We start from the raw sequence: 17035 nt of genomic DNA on the forward strand, positions 1-17035 counted from the left end.
AGGGGCTAAACGCAGAGAGGACAAACAATGACAGACAAACAGATTAAGTTGATTATATCGACCCCAGTACGTAACTAGTACTTATTTAATCGACCCCGAAAAGATGAAAGGCAAAGTCGACCTCGGCGGAATTTGAACTCAGAACGTAGCGGCAGACGAAATACCGATAAGCATTTCGCCCGGCGTGCTAACGATTCTGCCAGCTCGCCGCCTTTATTATTTGGATTAATATAATCGACTAGCTCCCATCCCTGGAGTTGCTGGTCTCATGCCAAAATTTGAAAACAAACTATATTTTATAAAGCAGTTGGTGGTTTGAAACAGCAATATAAATTACCTCTAGAGCCCAAGAGAGGTTATTGAAAGAGCTGGTGCTTCTAACCCATGGCATAAAGTTGATGTCAGGTGAATTCATTACAGTGTGAATGCCACTAAGGAAATGATGCAGAATGAATAATTAAAAAAAAAAACTGCTGATTTAACTTACCATACAAAATATTGCATGTGATCTAGAGCTCTCTTCATTTCTGGCTGTTTCAGCCACACGTCTTCTTGCTGGAAGAATGAAAAGAACAAGAAGATTTGAGATTTTAGTGGGGTTCCTATAACCCAGCAATATACGGATCAGAATGCTTACACTGATACACTTTTAAATTCAGCTGAGAGCAATGAAAGACAAAGTTAATCCTTCTAGACTTTTTCTTTTAAGAATATTAATACTAGGCACAGAAATGGCAGTAAGGTCAAAAACTTTGCTCTACAATCAGCTAGTTTAAGATCCAGTCCCATTCCATAGCACCTTGGGTGACCAATGCTTTGTCAGTGAGCTAGGTAGACAGAAACTGTGTGGAATCCCATCATATGTACATGTGTGTGTCTGTGCGCGTGTACTTTTGTATTTGTTCTTATTACTGCTTGATAACCAACGTTGATTTGTTTACATCCTCTTAATTTAGCAGTTTGGCAAAATAATCCAATAGAATAAATACCAGGCATGAAAATATGTACTGGAGTTGATTTGTCTGACTAAACCTTGGACAAATGCCTTTTACTGTAACCCTGGGCTAACCAAAGCCTTGTGAGTGAATTTGGTAGATGGAAACTGAAAACCCACCTTTCCATAACTGCAAGGGTTAGACAGTATTTGTCGAGGTGGATATTCTATGGCCAGACACCCTTCGTGTTGCTAACCCTCATCTGTTTCCAAGCAATATTTCCCTTTGACCAGACATGTTTTCAGAGAAGATTGGGAACAAAGGATACCACATGCACAACATTTTGAAGCAAAGAGACAGTAGCACATGCATACATAAAAACATACATATATACAACAGGCTTTTTACAGTTTCTATCAACCAAATCCGCTCGGAAGGCTTTCATTGGCCCAGTGCTATAGTAGTTGGAACTGAACCAGAAACCATGTGTATGGAAACAAATTTTTGACCACTGCCACAACTGCTATAGAATAAAGATTGAAACAGATCAAAACCAGCCAATTCTTGCTGGTGTTGCTCTAAGACTACAAGCCTGTCTTGCCAGAGCAGAATTCTGATAAAAAATAATGCCAACCCTGATCTTCCCATCTTTTCCTTTATCAGGTATAAATTTTCTAGGAGTAAACCTTAACCCTGAACCATGTTTTAACCCTTTAGTTTTCACATTATTCTGCCAAAACTAATGCTTTTTTATCCACAATGTTTTGAACTAATCATGCATTATCTTGTAGCTATGAGATTTTGATGAGGTAGCTGTTAATTTTTAAGATGATATTGTAGGGTTGGTGTGAGAGACCAGATCTGGCCAGTTTGAACATAAAACAAGCAGAATACTTTTGGGCGGATATGGCCGGTTTAAATGCTAAAGGGTTAAGAGAGATTTAACTACTATTTCTAGAAGGTTAGACAAGACAGAGGTTCCTTTACTGGTTCAAAACCAGCACTAGGAATAGAAATATACTTACAATCTCCTTTCTTCTTAATGGCTAACATATCATCTATGTTTTGAAAGACCATTTCCTTCAGCCCACTCACATGAACCACTCGATTCTGGGAACAATGGAGAAAGAACAAATTAGCTTGCTCCAAGAAACTTTTCTTCATGGAAATATCATATTTGACAGCATAGATGAAGGGAGGAGGAGGGGAAGAAGAAAAGGAAGGCAAAGAAGAAGAAAGCAAAGAGGCGGGGGAGGCGGGGGAGGAGGAAGAAGAGGAAGAAGAAAAAGTGGAAGAAAAAGAAGAGGAAGAAGAAGAAAAAGAAGAGGAAGAAGAAGAAAAAGAAGAGGAAGAAGAAAAAGGAGAGGAAGAAGAAGAAAAAGAAGAGGAAGAAGAAAAAGAGGAGGAAGAAGAAGAAAAAGAAGAGGAAGAAGAAGAGGAAGAAGAAGAAGAAGAGGAAGAAGAAGAAGAAAAAGAAGAAGAAGAGGAAGGAGAAGATGAAGAAGTGGAGGAGGAGGAAGAAGAAGCAGCAGCCAGTGCCACCACCACCATCATTTAATGTCTGTTTTCTTTGCTGGCATGGGTTAGATGGTTTGACAGGAGCTGGTTAGGCAGAAAACTGCACCAGGCTTCACTGTCTGTTTTGGTAGGGGTTTTACAACTGGATGCCCTTCCTTACACCAACCACCTTACAGAGTGGATTGAGGGCTTTTTATACGGCACCAGCACATTTTCCCCAACAAAAATTGTTACAGGCATGACCCTCCATGTCTCACACACAATCAGTGCCCCTAACCTCAAGATCCTTTGAATGAATCACATGCTGCACAGCCTAAAAGCATTTTGGCCTAGCATACTGCAGCCCATTTTGTGTTTGTGTGTGTGTGGCTCCTGCCAGAGAAGTACTCTTAACTTCCATATTAATCCTACCAGAATCAGAGGACCTACAAAGGACATAGATTACAGCATCATCTCCAAGACCAAACTGTTAAAAAATATATTTTAAAAATCATTAGGATACATTGACCCCAACAGATTACTGTCCGATCTAGAAGAAATTTTTTTTTTTTATCCACTACCATAAAACTAGTAGAGGCACATGGCCTAGTGGTTAGAGCAGCGGACTTGTGGTCGAAGGATCGCGAGTTCGAATCTCAGACCGGGTGATGTGTGTGTTTATGAGAGAAACACCTAAGCTCCACGTGGCTCAGGTAGAAGGTAATGGCAAACTTCTGCTGACTCTTTCACCACAACTTTCTCTCACTCTTTCCTCCTGCATCTTGCAGCTCACCTGCAACGGACCAGCATCCCGTCCAGGTGAGGAACCTATACATCAAGGAAACTGGGAAACTGGCCCTTATGAGCCAGGGATTGCTCCAGAAGGAACAAACAAACAAACCATAAAACCAAAGCTAAGACCAGCTTCTAAAAGCCTGTAGCAGGGTTAGATGGAATTTTGAAAAAAAAATTACCACTCCAGTTACCATCAGCATATCACAATGACAGAACAGAGATAAAAAGAAATCTTATTGCAATATTATTTACCTCATCTTCCAATAGCTTCAGTGTCTTTTCTTCAACATCAAGCAAATCAGTGATTTTTTCATTATATATTTCCATGTATGAAACTCGCAGAAGAAACTGTCGATTTGGAGCCTTCAAATAAAAAAGAAAAGAAATGATAAAAAGAAGTCTTTCCCATTCTCTTACAACTGCCTTACAATGTCAAGACAAGGAGAACACAAACATACATGTAAACACACACATACTTATGTATGATGAGTTTCTTTCAGTTTCCGGCTACCAAATCCAGTCACAAGATTTTGATCAGCCTGAGATTATAGTAGGATATACGTGCCCAAGATGCCACACAGCGGAACTGAACTTGAAATCATATTGTTGAGAAGCAAAGTCCTTAACCACAAATTTATCTCTATAAACATTAAGGATAAGAAAAGGATCACTTTATGGTCCACAGTCCCAACACTGTTAAACCAATATAGTTTATAGTTTCCTGTACTAAATACTATATGGAACTGGAGGCGCAATGGCCCAGTGGTTAGGGCAGCGGACTCGCGGTCATAGGATCGCGGTTTCGATTCCCAGACCGGGTGTTGTGAGTGTTTATTGAGCGAAAACACCTAAAGCTCCACGACGCTCCAGCAGGGGATGGTGGTGATCCCTGCTGTACTCTTTCACCACAACTTTCTCTCACTCTTACTTCCTGTTTCTGTTGTACCTGTATTTCAAAGGGCCGGCCTTGTCACTCTCTGTATCACGCTGAATATCCCCGAGAACTACATTAAGGGTACACGTGTCTGTGGAGTGCTCAGCCACTTACACGTTAATTTCACGAGCAGGCTGTTCCGTTGATTCGGATCAACCGGAACCCCTCGTCGTCGTGACCGACAGAGTGCTTCCACTATATGGAACTGAATATGCTGGAAAACAGTTTTTAATACAAAATAACAAATTTCTAAGAGGGAAAAGTCCAATTTAATTAAGTGACCAAGATGTATGACTAGCCTTACATAATTAACCCTTTCCAGATCATATTGCTAATGAAATACACTACCAATTGTTTGTGAAATACAGGCATCTCCCACTTTTGGAAGAGGTCCATTCTTAAAGAATTTTGCAATAATCTGAAGTTCTGTAATGTGAAACTGCTTTCCCCCAAAGGCACCACACCTAACATAATGCAAGAGACGATGACAATCATCAATTTGGAGGTGTTTATATTAAAATAACCAACTATTTCTTTGTTATGCTGGTGTTTGGAATATGACTTAACCCTTTCATTACTGTATTTATTTTGAGATGCTCTGTGTTTCTTAAAATTACTTTAAATGTAACAAAGAATTTAATAAAATAACTTAGTCATAATTCAGCTAGTGTCACGATCATAAATTGTGACTAAGGTTTGGTGGAAGATTTTAATTCGATACTTAGGAAAACAAGACATTTCTACGACAAAGCCAGAGCCAGTTTTGGCTGGGTTGGTATCAAAAGGGTTAAAGGGTCTTAAATAAACTTATGAAATCAGAAATTTCTCATCATCAAACATCTCAGGTAAGTTAGCAACTAAGGAATAATGCAGATATTACAAACCACTGCAATTACCCCATGACATTCACTGCAACCATGTGTCCCCTATCACGTGACGAAGCTATTTCCAGATTTAGATAGGTCTTCACTCCATATAAAATTTATCAGTAAGAATGTAGCAGAGAAAGCTTTGTAATTGTGACATCCTTTAGGACACTATCAAATGACATAATCAAACTATCTTTCAGCCAAACTGTAAATTGGCTGAGCAGAAGCCAATTAGGCTATCTTGATTAGTTCTATAACTAGCCAATTAGTAACCACCTTCCTGAGCCTCTTTTGCAGTATTTAAGGGAAATATAGTTAAAAATAGAAATGTAAAGAGGAAAAAAAGGCTTTCGCTAGCAACTGGAGAATATTAACACTCTCATCGTGTCTCTCTGTTTAAGTGCACATTATGATAACATTCAAACTGTTTGAGAGTTTTCCTACTTCTGTTAACTTGTTGAGAAAAATTTCTATAACCTTTGGAGACAAAGCCTACTAATGACTTTATACTTAAGACACAGCCATTTTCACAGGAGACAAAAATGCAGAAGTTATTTAATGTTCAGCTACAAAATATAACTGAATCTCAAAAAGGCAAAGGAATTATGTGTACTTTTGAAGAGATAGTTGATTTTTGTTCTTTGTAGCAAAACTAGTTATCTTTTAATAGTTAATCTATATATATAAAGCTGAAGTTGTCTGTGTGTGGCAGGTTTGGTAGCCTTCAACTAACACTATCTCCTCCGAGACCCCACGGTGCAAGATGACCAAAATTGAGAGTATGATAGAAGAAGGTTTGCTCTTCATTCCGTATGAAATAAAATTCAAATCGGACCATGTTAACACCAAAAATTATTTACATCAAAAAGCTGCTCTTTTTCTATGAAAATCCCTATTTTTTACGATTTTTGACAATTGTGTCGCCATTTTTCGGTGTATTTCAACCAAAAAAATGTTCACTTAAAGAGAATAACAAGCTACATAATGCAACATTTTTACTTCTCAAAAATTCCAATTCTAAGGGTCGAAACAAACCCAAGCAATGCCGGGCGATACTGCTAATAATTGTAATATTTAATGCATACTCTCTTTTTACTCTTTTACTTGTTTCAGTCATTTGACTGCGGCCATGCTGGAGCACCACCTTTAGTCAAGCAAATTGACCCTGAGACTTATTCTTTGTAAGCCCAGTACTTATTCTATCGGTCTTTTTTGCCGAACCGCTAAGTGACAGGGACGTAAACACACCAGCATCGGTTGTCAAGCAATGCTAGGGGGACAAACACAGACACACAAACACGCACACACACACACATATATATATATATATATATATATATATATATATATATATATATATACGACAGGCTTCTTTCAGTTTCCGTCTACCAAATCCACTCACAAGGCATTGGTCGGCCCGGGGCTATAGTAGAAGACACTTGTTCAAGATGCCACGCAGAGGGACTGAACCCGGAACCATGTGGTTGGTAAGCAAGCTACTTACCACACAGCCACTCCTGCGCCTATATAAAACTATAATATAAACATAATAAAAGGAATAAAATGATATGGCTAACAATATCATTTCTTCATTGCTGTTTTTTTTCTTACCAAAGAAATGTCTCAAGTTTACTTACATTATCGATGGCATCAAACATGGACTGCATTGCCATTGGAATTATTCCTTTCTCTTCTTTTGACCCAGACATTGTGTAGGTTTTCCCTGAAGAAGTCTGGCCATAAGCAAAAATGGTTCCTAAAAATGATTAAAAAGTAAACATTATTTGTGTATGGGCAGAGAGAGGGAAGAGGATAGCTACGATGAGAGGAAGAGAGATGTTTACATTGAATTGATTTAAACAATGGCTCTATAGTTTAACCCTTTAACATTCAAATTACTCTCTCAAATGTAATGCTTATTTATTCACACTGTAATCTACATTATCTTGTAGCTTCAAAGATTCCAATGACATGAAAGGTAGGTATGAGAGGCTGAATCTGGCCAGCTTGAACATAGAATAGGTATAAAATTTGGGCCAGTTTAAATGCTGAAGGGTTGATTATAATGCAATACAACAAACCACATACCAGGTCTTTATTCAGACAGGTGGCTATTTGCAACATTAATGAATGGCATAGGAGTGGCTGTGTTGTAAGTAGCTTGCTTACCAACCACATGGTCCAGGGTTCAGTCCCACTGCGTGGCACCCTGGGCTAATGTCTTCTACTATAGCCCTGGGCCGACCAAAGCCTTGTGAGTGGATTTGGTAGACGGAAACTGAAAGAAGCCCATCGTTTATATGTATATATATATGTATATGTTTCTGTGTTTGTCCCCCTACCATCGCTTGACAACCGATGCTGCTGTTTACATCCCCGTAACTTGGCGGTTCGGCAAAAGAGACCGATAGAATAAGAAGTACTAGGCTTACAAAGAATAAGTCCTGGGGTCGATTTGCTTGACTAAAGGCGGTGCTCCAGCATGGCTACAGTCAAATGACTAAAACAAGTAACAGAGTAAAATAGAATGTTACGTTCACTATTTCCTACATTGCAGAGAATGAATTCTCATAAAAATGTACAGACTTATGCTTTATATAGTTTCATACACAGGGTTTGAGTCAAAACCTATGGCTAGAGTAGAAGGCACTCACCCAGTTGCTATGCAACTGAGAGACCAAAGAGAAAATCGTGATTGCAAAGGTGAGGAAGTGATGGAAGAGCACACCCCCTTCCTTCAGTCATGAATGACCATCAGATTGCACCTAGAAGGTTACCCTCAAAAAGCACCCACTACACTCGTGGAGTGGTTGGCGTTAGGAAGGGCATCCAGCCGTAGAAACTCTGCCAGATCAGACTGGAGCCTGGAGCAGCCCCTGGCTTCTCAGACCCCGGTCGAACCGTCCAACTCATGCTAGCGCGGAAAACGGACGTTAAACGATGATGATGATGAAGGTTGTTTAGAGATCAGCCTGCCCTCTCCATGCCACAGATGTTATCCAAGGGAAAGGCAAAGTCCGATACAGCTTGGCACTAGTGCCGGTGCAGTTCATTTCTACAGCTGAACTGGAGCAACATGAGATAAAGTGTCTTAATCAATAACACAACACACAGCCTGGTCTGGGAATTGAAATCGCTACCTCATGATTGTGAGCCCGATGCTCTAACCACTGAGCCATACCTTCACATATGATTACAAAGCAAACTTCTTAAGTGCACAACCACAGCTATTCCCATACTGCAAGACCAAGACTGAAGATGTGGCACCCTCTCAACCACATGGTTCCGGGTTCATTCCTACTGTGGGGCACCTTGGGTAAGTGTCTTCTACTATAGCCTCAGGCTGACCAAAGCTTTGTGAGTGGATTTGGTAGACAGAAAGTGAAAGAAGCCTGTTGTATATATATGTGTGTGTGTATATATACATACATATATATATATATATATACATACATACATATACACACACATATATATATGTGTGTGTATATATATATAATATATATATATATATATATATATATATATATGTATGTGTGTGTATATGTTTGTATGTCTGTGCTTGTCCCCTCAACATCGCTTGACAACCGATGCTGGTGTGTTTACACCCCCGTAACTTAGCGGTTTGGCAAAAGAGACCGATATAAGTACTAGGTTTACAAAGAAAAAGTCCTGGGGTCGATTTGCTTGACTAAAGGCGGTGCTCCAGCACGACAGCATTCAAATGACTGAAAGAGAGTAAAAGAGAGGAGTGAAAGAAAACAAAAAAATCTTAAATGAGAAAATTGCCTACCATTGAAACCCTCCATAGTGGCACAAATAATTGGTTCCACAGTTTCATGATAAATGTCTGCAGTGATGTCATTACAATCATAAACACGATCTACAAAAACAAAACAATGTTTCACCATTAGTATTTCTGTAATCAGCTGGCAGAATTGTTAGTATGCTGGATAGAAATAGCTAGAGACATTTGATCTATAGTGGGTATATGTGTGTTACCATTGTTAGGTCGGTGAAGTGCTGATTAGGTGTGGACTGCGTGTAAATGAAAAATAAACACTTACTAAATATAACAATTTTTATCCTTTTGGAGATGCATTGCAGGATGTTGTGGCATTCTTGCATGCACCATTTAAATATAAACAGAGCAAGCAAATATATCATCAGGAAGTACCTAGTGAGAGAGAGGTATCACAACACCACGTGTAGGGCACTGAAGCAAAGAAAGAGAGCTGGCAGTCCTAGCTGTGGGCAGTTGGCAAGCTGACTGCCCAAAAGGGAAAGAGGAAGTGTCCTTTTAGTTGGGCTCCTTATATGCCTTTCATAACTTCTGTTAAGGGCTGTTGTGTTTTGCACATGCATTATGGCTGTCTGCTTTGTCCCTTCTGGGCCTTTTACGTTTAGCCCTGAGATAATCCAAGCAGTCATGGCAGGTATGCTACAGATCTATCTTAATGTTCTGAGTTCAAATTCCACCATGGTCAACTTTGCCTTTCGTCTTTTTGGGGTCATTAATTGGTAAAGGGGAAAAATTCTGAAGCTTGGAATTTTGTTATTGGCGCAAATGTTGATGTATTGGCTGAATGCTATTTTTCTGTTTTTGGGAATTTTGATCTGGGATCTGTGCTGAGCCATCCTTTGATGTAGACTGTTTTTTGTTTGGCCTATGTATTGCTCTTGACACCCAGAGCAGGTTAGTGCATATATCAGGTTTTCCAAAGCACATGTGAAGCTGCTTTTCACTGTGAAACGTTGTGCCTGTTTGAAGGAGAACTCTGATCCCTCGATTAAATTGACGCATATCCCACAGTTAGGTCTTCCATATTTTTTTCACTGACGGCTTCTATGTTGTTGTTGAGTGTATTCGGGCTTGTGTTAGGAGACTTTCCATAGATTTGGGTTGTCTCTTGCTTTTTATGATGGTGTGTTTGAAGGATTAAGTACATTCTGAGATCCTTTTTATATACACATTACACACACACACACACACATGTATTTGTATATGCGTGTGAGTGAGCATATGTTTGTTTCCTTTATTCATTCATATTGGCTTGAATTAATCATTGCAATATCTCATAGCTTTGATATTTCAACAATGTGACTGGTTATTTTTAGAATGATAACATTGTAGGGTAGATGCGAGAGGCCAAATCAAGTTGGTTTGAGCATAAAAACAAGTAGAATATTTGGAGCAGATACAACCAGCTTAAACGCTAGAGGGTTAACGCCCATTTTTTCATGCTGGCATGGGTTGGATGGATTTTATTATAGGATATTTTACACAAAGTGGCATAAATTGTTTGAAGATGAGGAAAAGATAACACGCTTTCATCCTCTCTCAGTTTGCCAGCATTTCTGTTGACACCTTCCTTTAACAAGTAAAATTTAAGCACTTACCAAACATATATGACTGATTATTGGTTCCTTCTGTAGCTGAGATAATTCTCTTCTCTCTGGTTTGCCAAGCCAAGTCACTGCCATTGTGCTTCTCACTACAAGAGAAAAATATGTACATATAAAATTGGCTGTGTGGTAAGTAGCTTGTTTACCAACCACATGGTTCCAGGTGGCATGTGATCCGTGTATATATTTATATATAGAAAGAATTTGGTATAAATTGCAAATAATATGATATATAATGATTTAATAAGAACTCCATGTAATCTATTATACTTCAAGAAGATACATCAAAGGAAATAGTGCCTCAGAAACAACTGTGAAGGCAAAAATCTTGAATATATCTTTCTATTATATATGACAATTGGAGAGAAAGTAATTCAAAAGTGGGCGTAACATTTTTACTAACTGACACAGAACATTCAAATTGCACATAGTGGGAGAGTAACTATTCCTGAATAATTCTCCTTTACAGTTTTCTCTGCAGGCAGATAGTGGCAGCATTTTGCTTCTGCATAGAATCCATCAACTTCTTGATAAAAGCAAGGTGCAGATTGTCCAATATCCACAAAAGGTTGCAGCTTGTTAATAGAAATAACACCACTAACAAGAACAATCTGCATAGATGGATGAAAGAATTTAAAGAAGGGGAAATTGGCATTGGAAACAAGCCACACCCTGGAAGAACATTCACTATGACTACTGATGCAGATCACCAGTAGTTGGGAATGAATTGATTTATGATCTATGACCTTGCTGCACAAAAGCATGGTGGTCACAATGCATTAAAGAAGATTAAGTATCGGAAAATGTATACAAAATGGGTACCTTAGCTACTGACACCCAATTTGGAAGAAAGAACGAACACCATTTTTTATCTGATTTTATCATCATCATCATCACTTAGCGTCCATTTTCCATGTTGACATGGGTTGGACGATTTGACAGGAGCTAACTAGCTGAAGGGCTGTTCAGGTTCCATGTCTGTTTTGGCATGGTTTCTATGGCTGAATGCCCTTCCTAATGCCAACCCCTTTACAGAGTGTATTGGGTGCTTTTATGCAGCACCGGCATGGGTGCTTTTTATGTGACACCAGCACCTAAGGGCCTGCAAGACTAGGGATGCTCAGTTGGAGAGGGTTGCAGGGGATGAACATGTATGCAAGGACAACCACGTTTTTTTCTTAATTTAATGTGTCTTTTCAAGCACAGCAAACCACCAAGAGTTTTGGTCCTGTCATCCTCTCTTTGAAACCTGTAGATCCTTAAGAGATGAAATGTGGGCTTATCCTTATGATTCAGATATCAAAAGTTCAGTACATGGAATGGACTTGCAACTTTTCTTCAAAACTTCAGAAGTTTGACCTTTTTGATACCAACCTACCCGAGATTGCTCCAGCTTCTATAACAAAAACTTTCTGTTCTAAATTATAATCTTCCATCAATTAAATTAGTTTGTTAAATTATTCCAGACCCCAGCTTAATTATTAGAAAGTTATTTTACAAAATTCTTCATTATTTAAAAAATTAATTCAAACAAAGATAGCATTTGTTAACAGAAATTTGGAATAAGGCGGCGAGCTGGCAGAAACGTTAGAATGCCGGGCAAAATGCTTAGCGGTATTTCGTCTGCCGCTACGTTCTGAGTTCAAATTCTGCAGAGGTCAACTTTGCCTTTCATCTTTTCGAGGTCAATTAAATAAGTACCAGTTACGCACTGGGGTCGATATAATCGACTTAATCCGTTTGTCTTTCCTTGTTTGTCCTCTCTGTGTTTAGCCCCTTGTGGGTAGTAAAGAAATAGGTATTTCGTCTGTCGCTACATTTTGAGTTCAAATTCCACCGAGGTCAACTTAGCCTTTCATCCTTTCGGGGTCGATTAAATAAGTACCAGTAACGCACTGAGATCTATATAATCGACTTCATCTATTTGTCCGTCCTTTTTTATCCCTTCTGTGTGTAGCCCCCTGTGGGCTGTAAAGAAATAAGAAATATGGTAACAAAAGGGTAAAGAGCCTATGATCAGCACAAAGTCTGTTGGGACAACAAAGGAACCATTCTCCAAGATTTTTTCTAAGATATCTCTCAAGTGAGACTCAATTCCAACAACTAAGACAGTACCGATGATATCTACGAGATTTACAGACTGCCTAAATAGCAGTAATGGTCATCCTGTAAGGAATGAAAAAGAAATAGAAGCTTACCGTTCATTAAGTGGCCGTAGTCGAATAACGACTTGAATCTTGTCTGACATTTTATTCAATCTGCAAAAGATAAAACAATATCATCATCATCATCATATTTGTTTAATGTTTACCTTCCATGCTGGCATGGGTGGAACAAATCAAATGGAAAGCAAAATGTTTTATACAATAATCCCTCGACTATTGCGGGTGTTACATTCCAAAACCTCCCACAGAAATAATTAAAATCTAAAAAAGTATAAATACCTATCAGCCACAAAAACCCAGATTTACTGAGGAGTCCATGATATAAATTTACATATATTCGCCAGAAAAATCTGCAATGTACTGAGTGCACAATAGGTGAACCACGATATGGTGAGGGATTACTGTATATCAACCCTTTAGCATCTATACCAACCACATCAAACCCAAATATCCTATCTGTTTTATGTTCAAACTGGTCAGATCTAGCTTCTCATACCTGTCCTACAATGTCATTCTAAAAATATACAATGACATCATCAAAATGTCGAAGCTACAAGATAATGCATGGTTAATTCTAGGACAGTTGCGTGAGGAAGTGCAGATCTCTAACTGTGGAGGGAACCTAGGGAAAGACATGATCTTTGGATGCTGAGTCTCACAGAGTGATGACAAATGATTGAGATCTTTGGCAAATTGCTGTACTCAGAAGACTTGTCAAGCCAAGTGAAATCGTAGTCATGGACTGTGCCGGGGACACATAAAAGGCACTTATGCCAGTGACATGTAAAAGACACTGACTACACAATTGGAATGGTTGATATTAGGAAGGGCATCCAGCTGTAGAAACCAAGCCAAAATCAGACTGGAGCCTAGTACAGCTCTCCAGCTTAGCTGTTTCGGTTAAACCATCTAACCCATGCCAGCATAGAAAACAGACACAAAATGATGATGATGTTAATAGATAAGATAATCTGAATGCTAAAGAGTTAAAGGCCAAAAGAGATTATCATTACAAGCATTGGCACTAGGTCAACATTTGTGTGTGAGCAGAATTTTTTAAGTTACTTCACTAGCACTTAGTTTATTGGCCTTTGGAAGGATCCAGCCATTTTCTCTGCCTTCTATTCCCGGGAGGGTTGTTGGGGTATAATCCTAAGGCATCTTTTTCATAGGGTCCTATCAAAAGCAATTGTCATTACACTTTCCAGCTGGATTACCAAGTGTGACCAACTGAAAGTATAGATATCATCTAACTATTTCATTCTTAGGTTACCCCTCGGTCTCCTGCCGGTTGGCTCAGCTTGAATAATCAATCTTGCAATTCTCTCTTGTGCCATTCTAATCACATGTCCATGGTACAAATGCTGTGACCTTCCTGATCACCGAGGTTATACACCCTGTCAAGTAACATAACTCCATAGATCCATTTGAGGAGCCCCGTTTGTGATCATATTGTGCCAATGGCACGTAAAAAGCACCATCCGAACGTGGCCGATGCCAGTGGCGCCTTGACTGGCTTCCGTGCCGATGGCACGTAAAAAGCACCAACCCGATCGTGGCCGTTGCCAGCCTCGCCTGGCACCTGTGCCGGTGGCACGTAAAAAGCACCCACTACACTCTCGGAGTGGTTGGAGTTAGGAAAGGCATCCAGCTGTAGAAACACTGCCAGATCAGACTGGAGCCTGGTGCAGCCTTCTGGCTTCCCAGATCCCCGGTCATACTGTCCGACCCATGCTAGCATGGAGAACAGACGTTAAACGATGATGATGATTGTTTAACACAAGATATTTTTATGAGTTATTACATGTCATTTATGTAAATAAGATATAATGCATTAAACAATAACACACTATTCAAATAATATCATAACAGTTTAACATTCTAAGACAACAAGTGTAATTAAGTGAAGAATTGCTAAAATGTGGATCGTGGGAATTTAAGGAGTTGAAACTAAAGCTTCTTGTAAATATTGTAGATGTGAACTAAAGGCAAAATTCCAAGACTTAAAACTCCCAACAAACTCTAAGAGAACATACTAATGCAACATCTTTGAAGAACATCTCGCACATTACTATCTTATAATGTGTCATGTCAACATGAAGGATCGGTTAAAGAAATGTGGGCCATCTTTCGTTTTCACCCGCAGAACATAGTCATGCGAGTCATTCAGTTGACTTATACAAGAATAATAATGGTGTTAGCAAAACTGTATCTAATCTGAAAATGCACCATACAAAATATAATTCCATAATTCCTGACTGCAACTATTTATGTTAGAAAAAAAAAAGCTCGGATTTTTTGCGTGGAATCAAGTACCCTGACCTCCTTAATATGTTGCAAATCCCATATTTTGGTTCGGAGGGGGGGGGGTTAGCCCCACCCTTCCGAACCCAAATATGGGATTTACAGCATATTACGAGGTCAGGGTACTTGATTCCACGCAAAAAATCCGATTTTTTTTTTTCTTAGTGAAAATCGTGCGGGTGTTAATCTGTAATTTTACCGAAAAAAATGTTTTATTTTGACACATTCTACCAGTTTACGAAGTTTAAGTGTTTAGTTAACTAGAAATTGTGTTGAAAACTGCTGTTCAAAAGGAAAAGATCCCATTAACAGTATACAAACCAACCAGAAAATATTCGCTATACTATATAATAATAATAATAATAATAATAATAGAAAAACTTGGTAAACGGCTATAACAGTAATGACTTATGCAATTTGAAACACAAACGTGCGTGTCAAAATATTAGTGTTATTTTCCTACGTTATATCCGTACTTTGGTCTACTAGTTAGAAAATACTTATGTATATATAAAATAACTAAATCAAAAGCACTTTACAATTCTGCTGATTATATAGAGATTAAGGATATTCTGTTCACTTTTAATAAGGGCATATTGTCCAACATCATATATATACATGCATACATTAAAATTGGTGATCTTCGAACTTATATATATATATATATTATATATATATATATATATATGTGTGTGTATATATTATATATATAAGTTCGAAGATCACCAATTTTATTTTTTTTAGATAAATTACAAAAAATATTTAGATTTTGATGCTATTCAAAAGAAATCGGACATTTCCTGAGAAGTGGGAGAGCTGACTTGAAAGTGATGTCGGGTGAAACTATGACAAATAACAAGTATAAACAAGCACCTTAATTACTGTTAATATTAGAAGTCCAAACATTTATTGTACTTACGTTTATTTGAGATTGTGTTTACATACACGATGTAACCAAGATATAATAATATCGAACAGAAATCGTTCGGCTTCTGATAAAACGCAAACAGTGAATACAAAATTCAAACTTTAACGAAAACGAATGAGGAACATAATTTAAGCTTGCCACGCTTGTATTTCATTGGTTGATTAAAATAAACTACTGATGTTGATTGGTCAATAAATTTGCAACCGGTGTAGACGGAATAAAAGTAACTGTGGATAAATCTGATGTGTTGATAAATTTTTCTAACAGAAATTTTACAGTCATTTACTTTTCCTTGACATTATAAAATAAGAAATTATTTTGAAACAAATATAACCAAGTCTTTGTATATTGCAATTAGATCTAATTTAATATATAATTGATTCTTCCGTTTCATAGTTGAAAACATAAAAAGAGAAGTCAGTTCCCGCTGGAACTCCGAACGTTATTGTGCTTTTAATAAATGCCGCATGCAATATTTACTTATCTTCATTTGCTTCTTGTGTTTAAAACCTCTTTGTGACATTTCTATCTCCCAATCTCTCTATCTAGGTATAATTAATTATTTTATTCTGTCTAGGTATAATGAGATAAATACGAAACAGCATGCAATATTTACCTATCTTCATTTGCTTCTTGTGTTTAAAACCTTTTTGTGACATTTCTATCTCCCAATCTATCTATCTAGGTATAATTAATTCTTTTATTCTATCTAGGTATATTTCACTCTTTTATTCTATCTAGGTATAATGAGATAAATACGAAACAGCAGTGCTGAAGAAGTAAAGCAATTCAACCTTTAGTAAACACGGTGTTGCATTGTTTACCTTTTCATTTAGAATTACAGAATTAATCATGTCTTCTGACCCACAGCAATTCCAGTTTTGCTCTATATGTCATGCAAGTCATACTGGAGGTAAAAAACACGTCTATTCCAAGAAACATAAATTGTTTCTAGATAAGGCATTGCAGCGGTTTGATGAGAAAGTAAGTAACTCAGTTCGCATTCATTACTGATATTGTTGGTTAGCCACAGGCAGGACTCTAAATGGTTAAACATAGTCTTTTACGTGTTTCAGTCATTTGATTGCGGCCATGCTGGAGCACCGCCTTTAGTCGAGCAAATCGACCCCAGGACTTATTCTTTATAAGCCTAGTACTTATTCTATTGGTCACTGTTGCCGAACCGCTAAGTGACGGGGACG

General features: G+C 38.2%; 2 protein-coding genes across 3 annotated transcripts in view; one reads left to right on the plus strand and one right to left on the minus strand.

The window, feature by feature from the left end:
- Positions 1–15939, minus strand: part of LOC115221616 (kinesin-like protein KIN-7I) — an 87893-nt gene extending 71954 nt beyond the window's left edge. The window contains 8 exon segments of the mRNA XM_036510717.1: positions 488–555; positions 1961–2045; positions 3480–3590; positions 6668–6786; positions 8824–8913; positions 10431–10525; positions 12635–12694; positions 15825–15939. Of these exon segments, the coding sequence (XP_036366610.1) occupies positions 488–555; positions 1961–2045; positions 3480–3590; positions 6668–6786; positions 8824–8913; positions 10431–10525; positions 12635–12684 (618 nt within the window). The 5' untranslated portion in view covers positions 12685–12694; positions 15825–15939.
- A 667-nt stretch (positions 15940–16606) lies between these two features.
- LOC115221618 (coiled-coil domain-containing protein 84-like) overlaps positions 16607–17035 on the plus strand; it is a 42061-nt gene continuing 41632 nt past the window's right edge. The window contains exon 1 of one of the 2 annotated variants that reach the window (XM_029791818.2): positions 16607–16817. In XM_029791818.2, the coding sequence (XP_029647678.1) occupies positions 16686–16817 (132 nt within the window). In that variant the 5' untranslated portion in view covers positions 16607–16685. The remainder of the gene's footprint in view (positions 16818–17035) is intronic. The other variant, XM_036510716.1, reaches the window with a different exon arrangement.

Source organism: Octopus sinensis, linkage group LG18 (assembly GCF_006345805.1).
Source record: "Octopus sinensis linkage group LG18, ASM634580v1, whole genome shotgun sequence".
In the NCBI taxonomy this organism is placed as follows: Eukaryota; Metazoa; Mollusca; class Cephalopoda; order Octopoda; family Octopodidae; genus Octopus; species Octopus sinensis.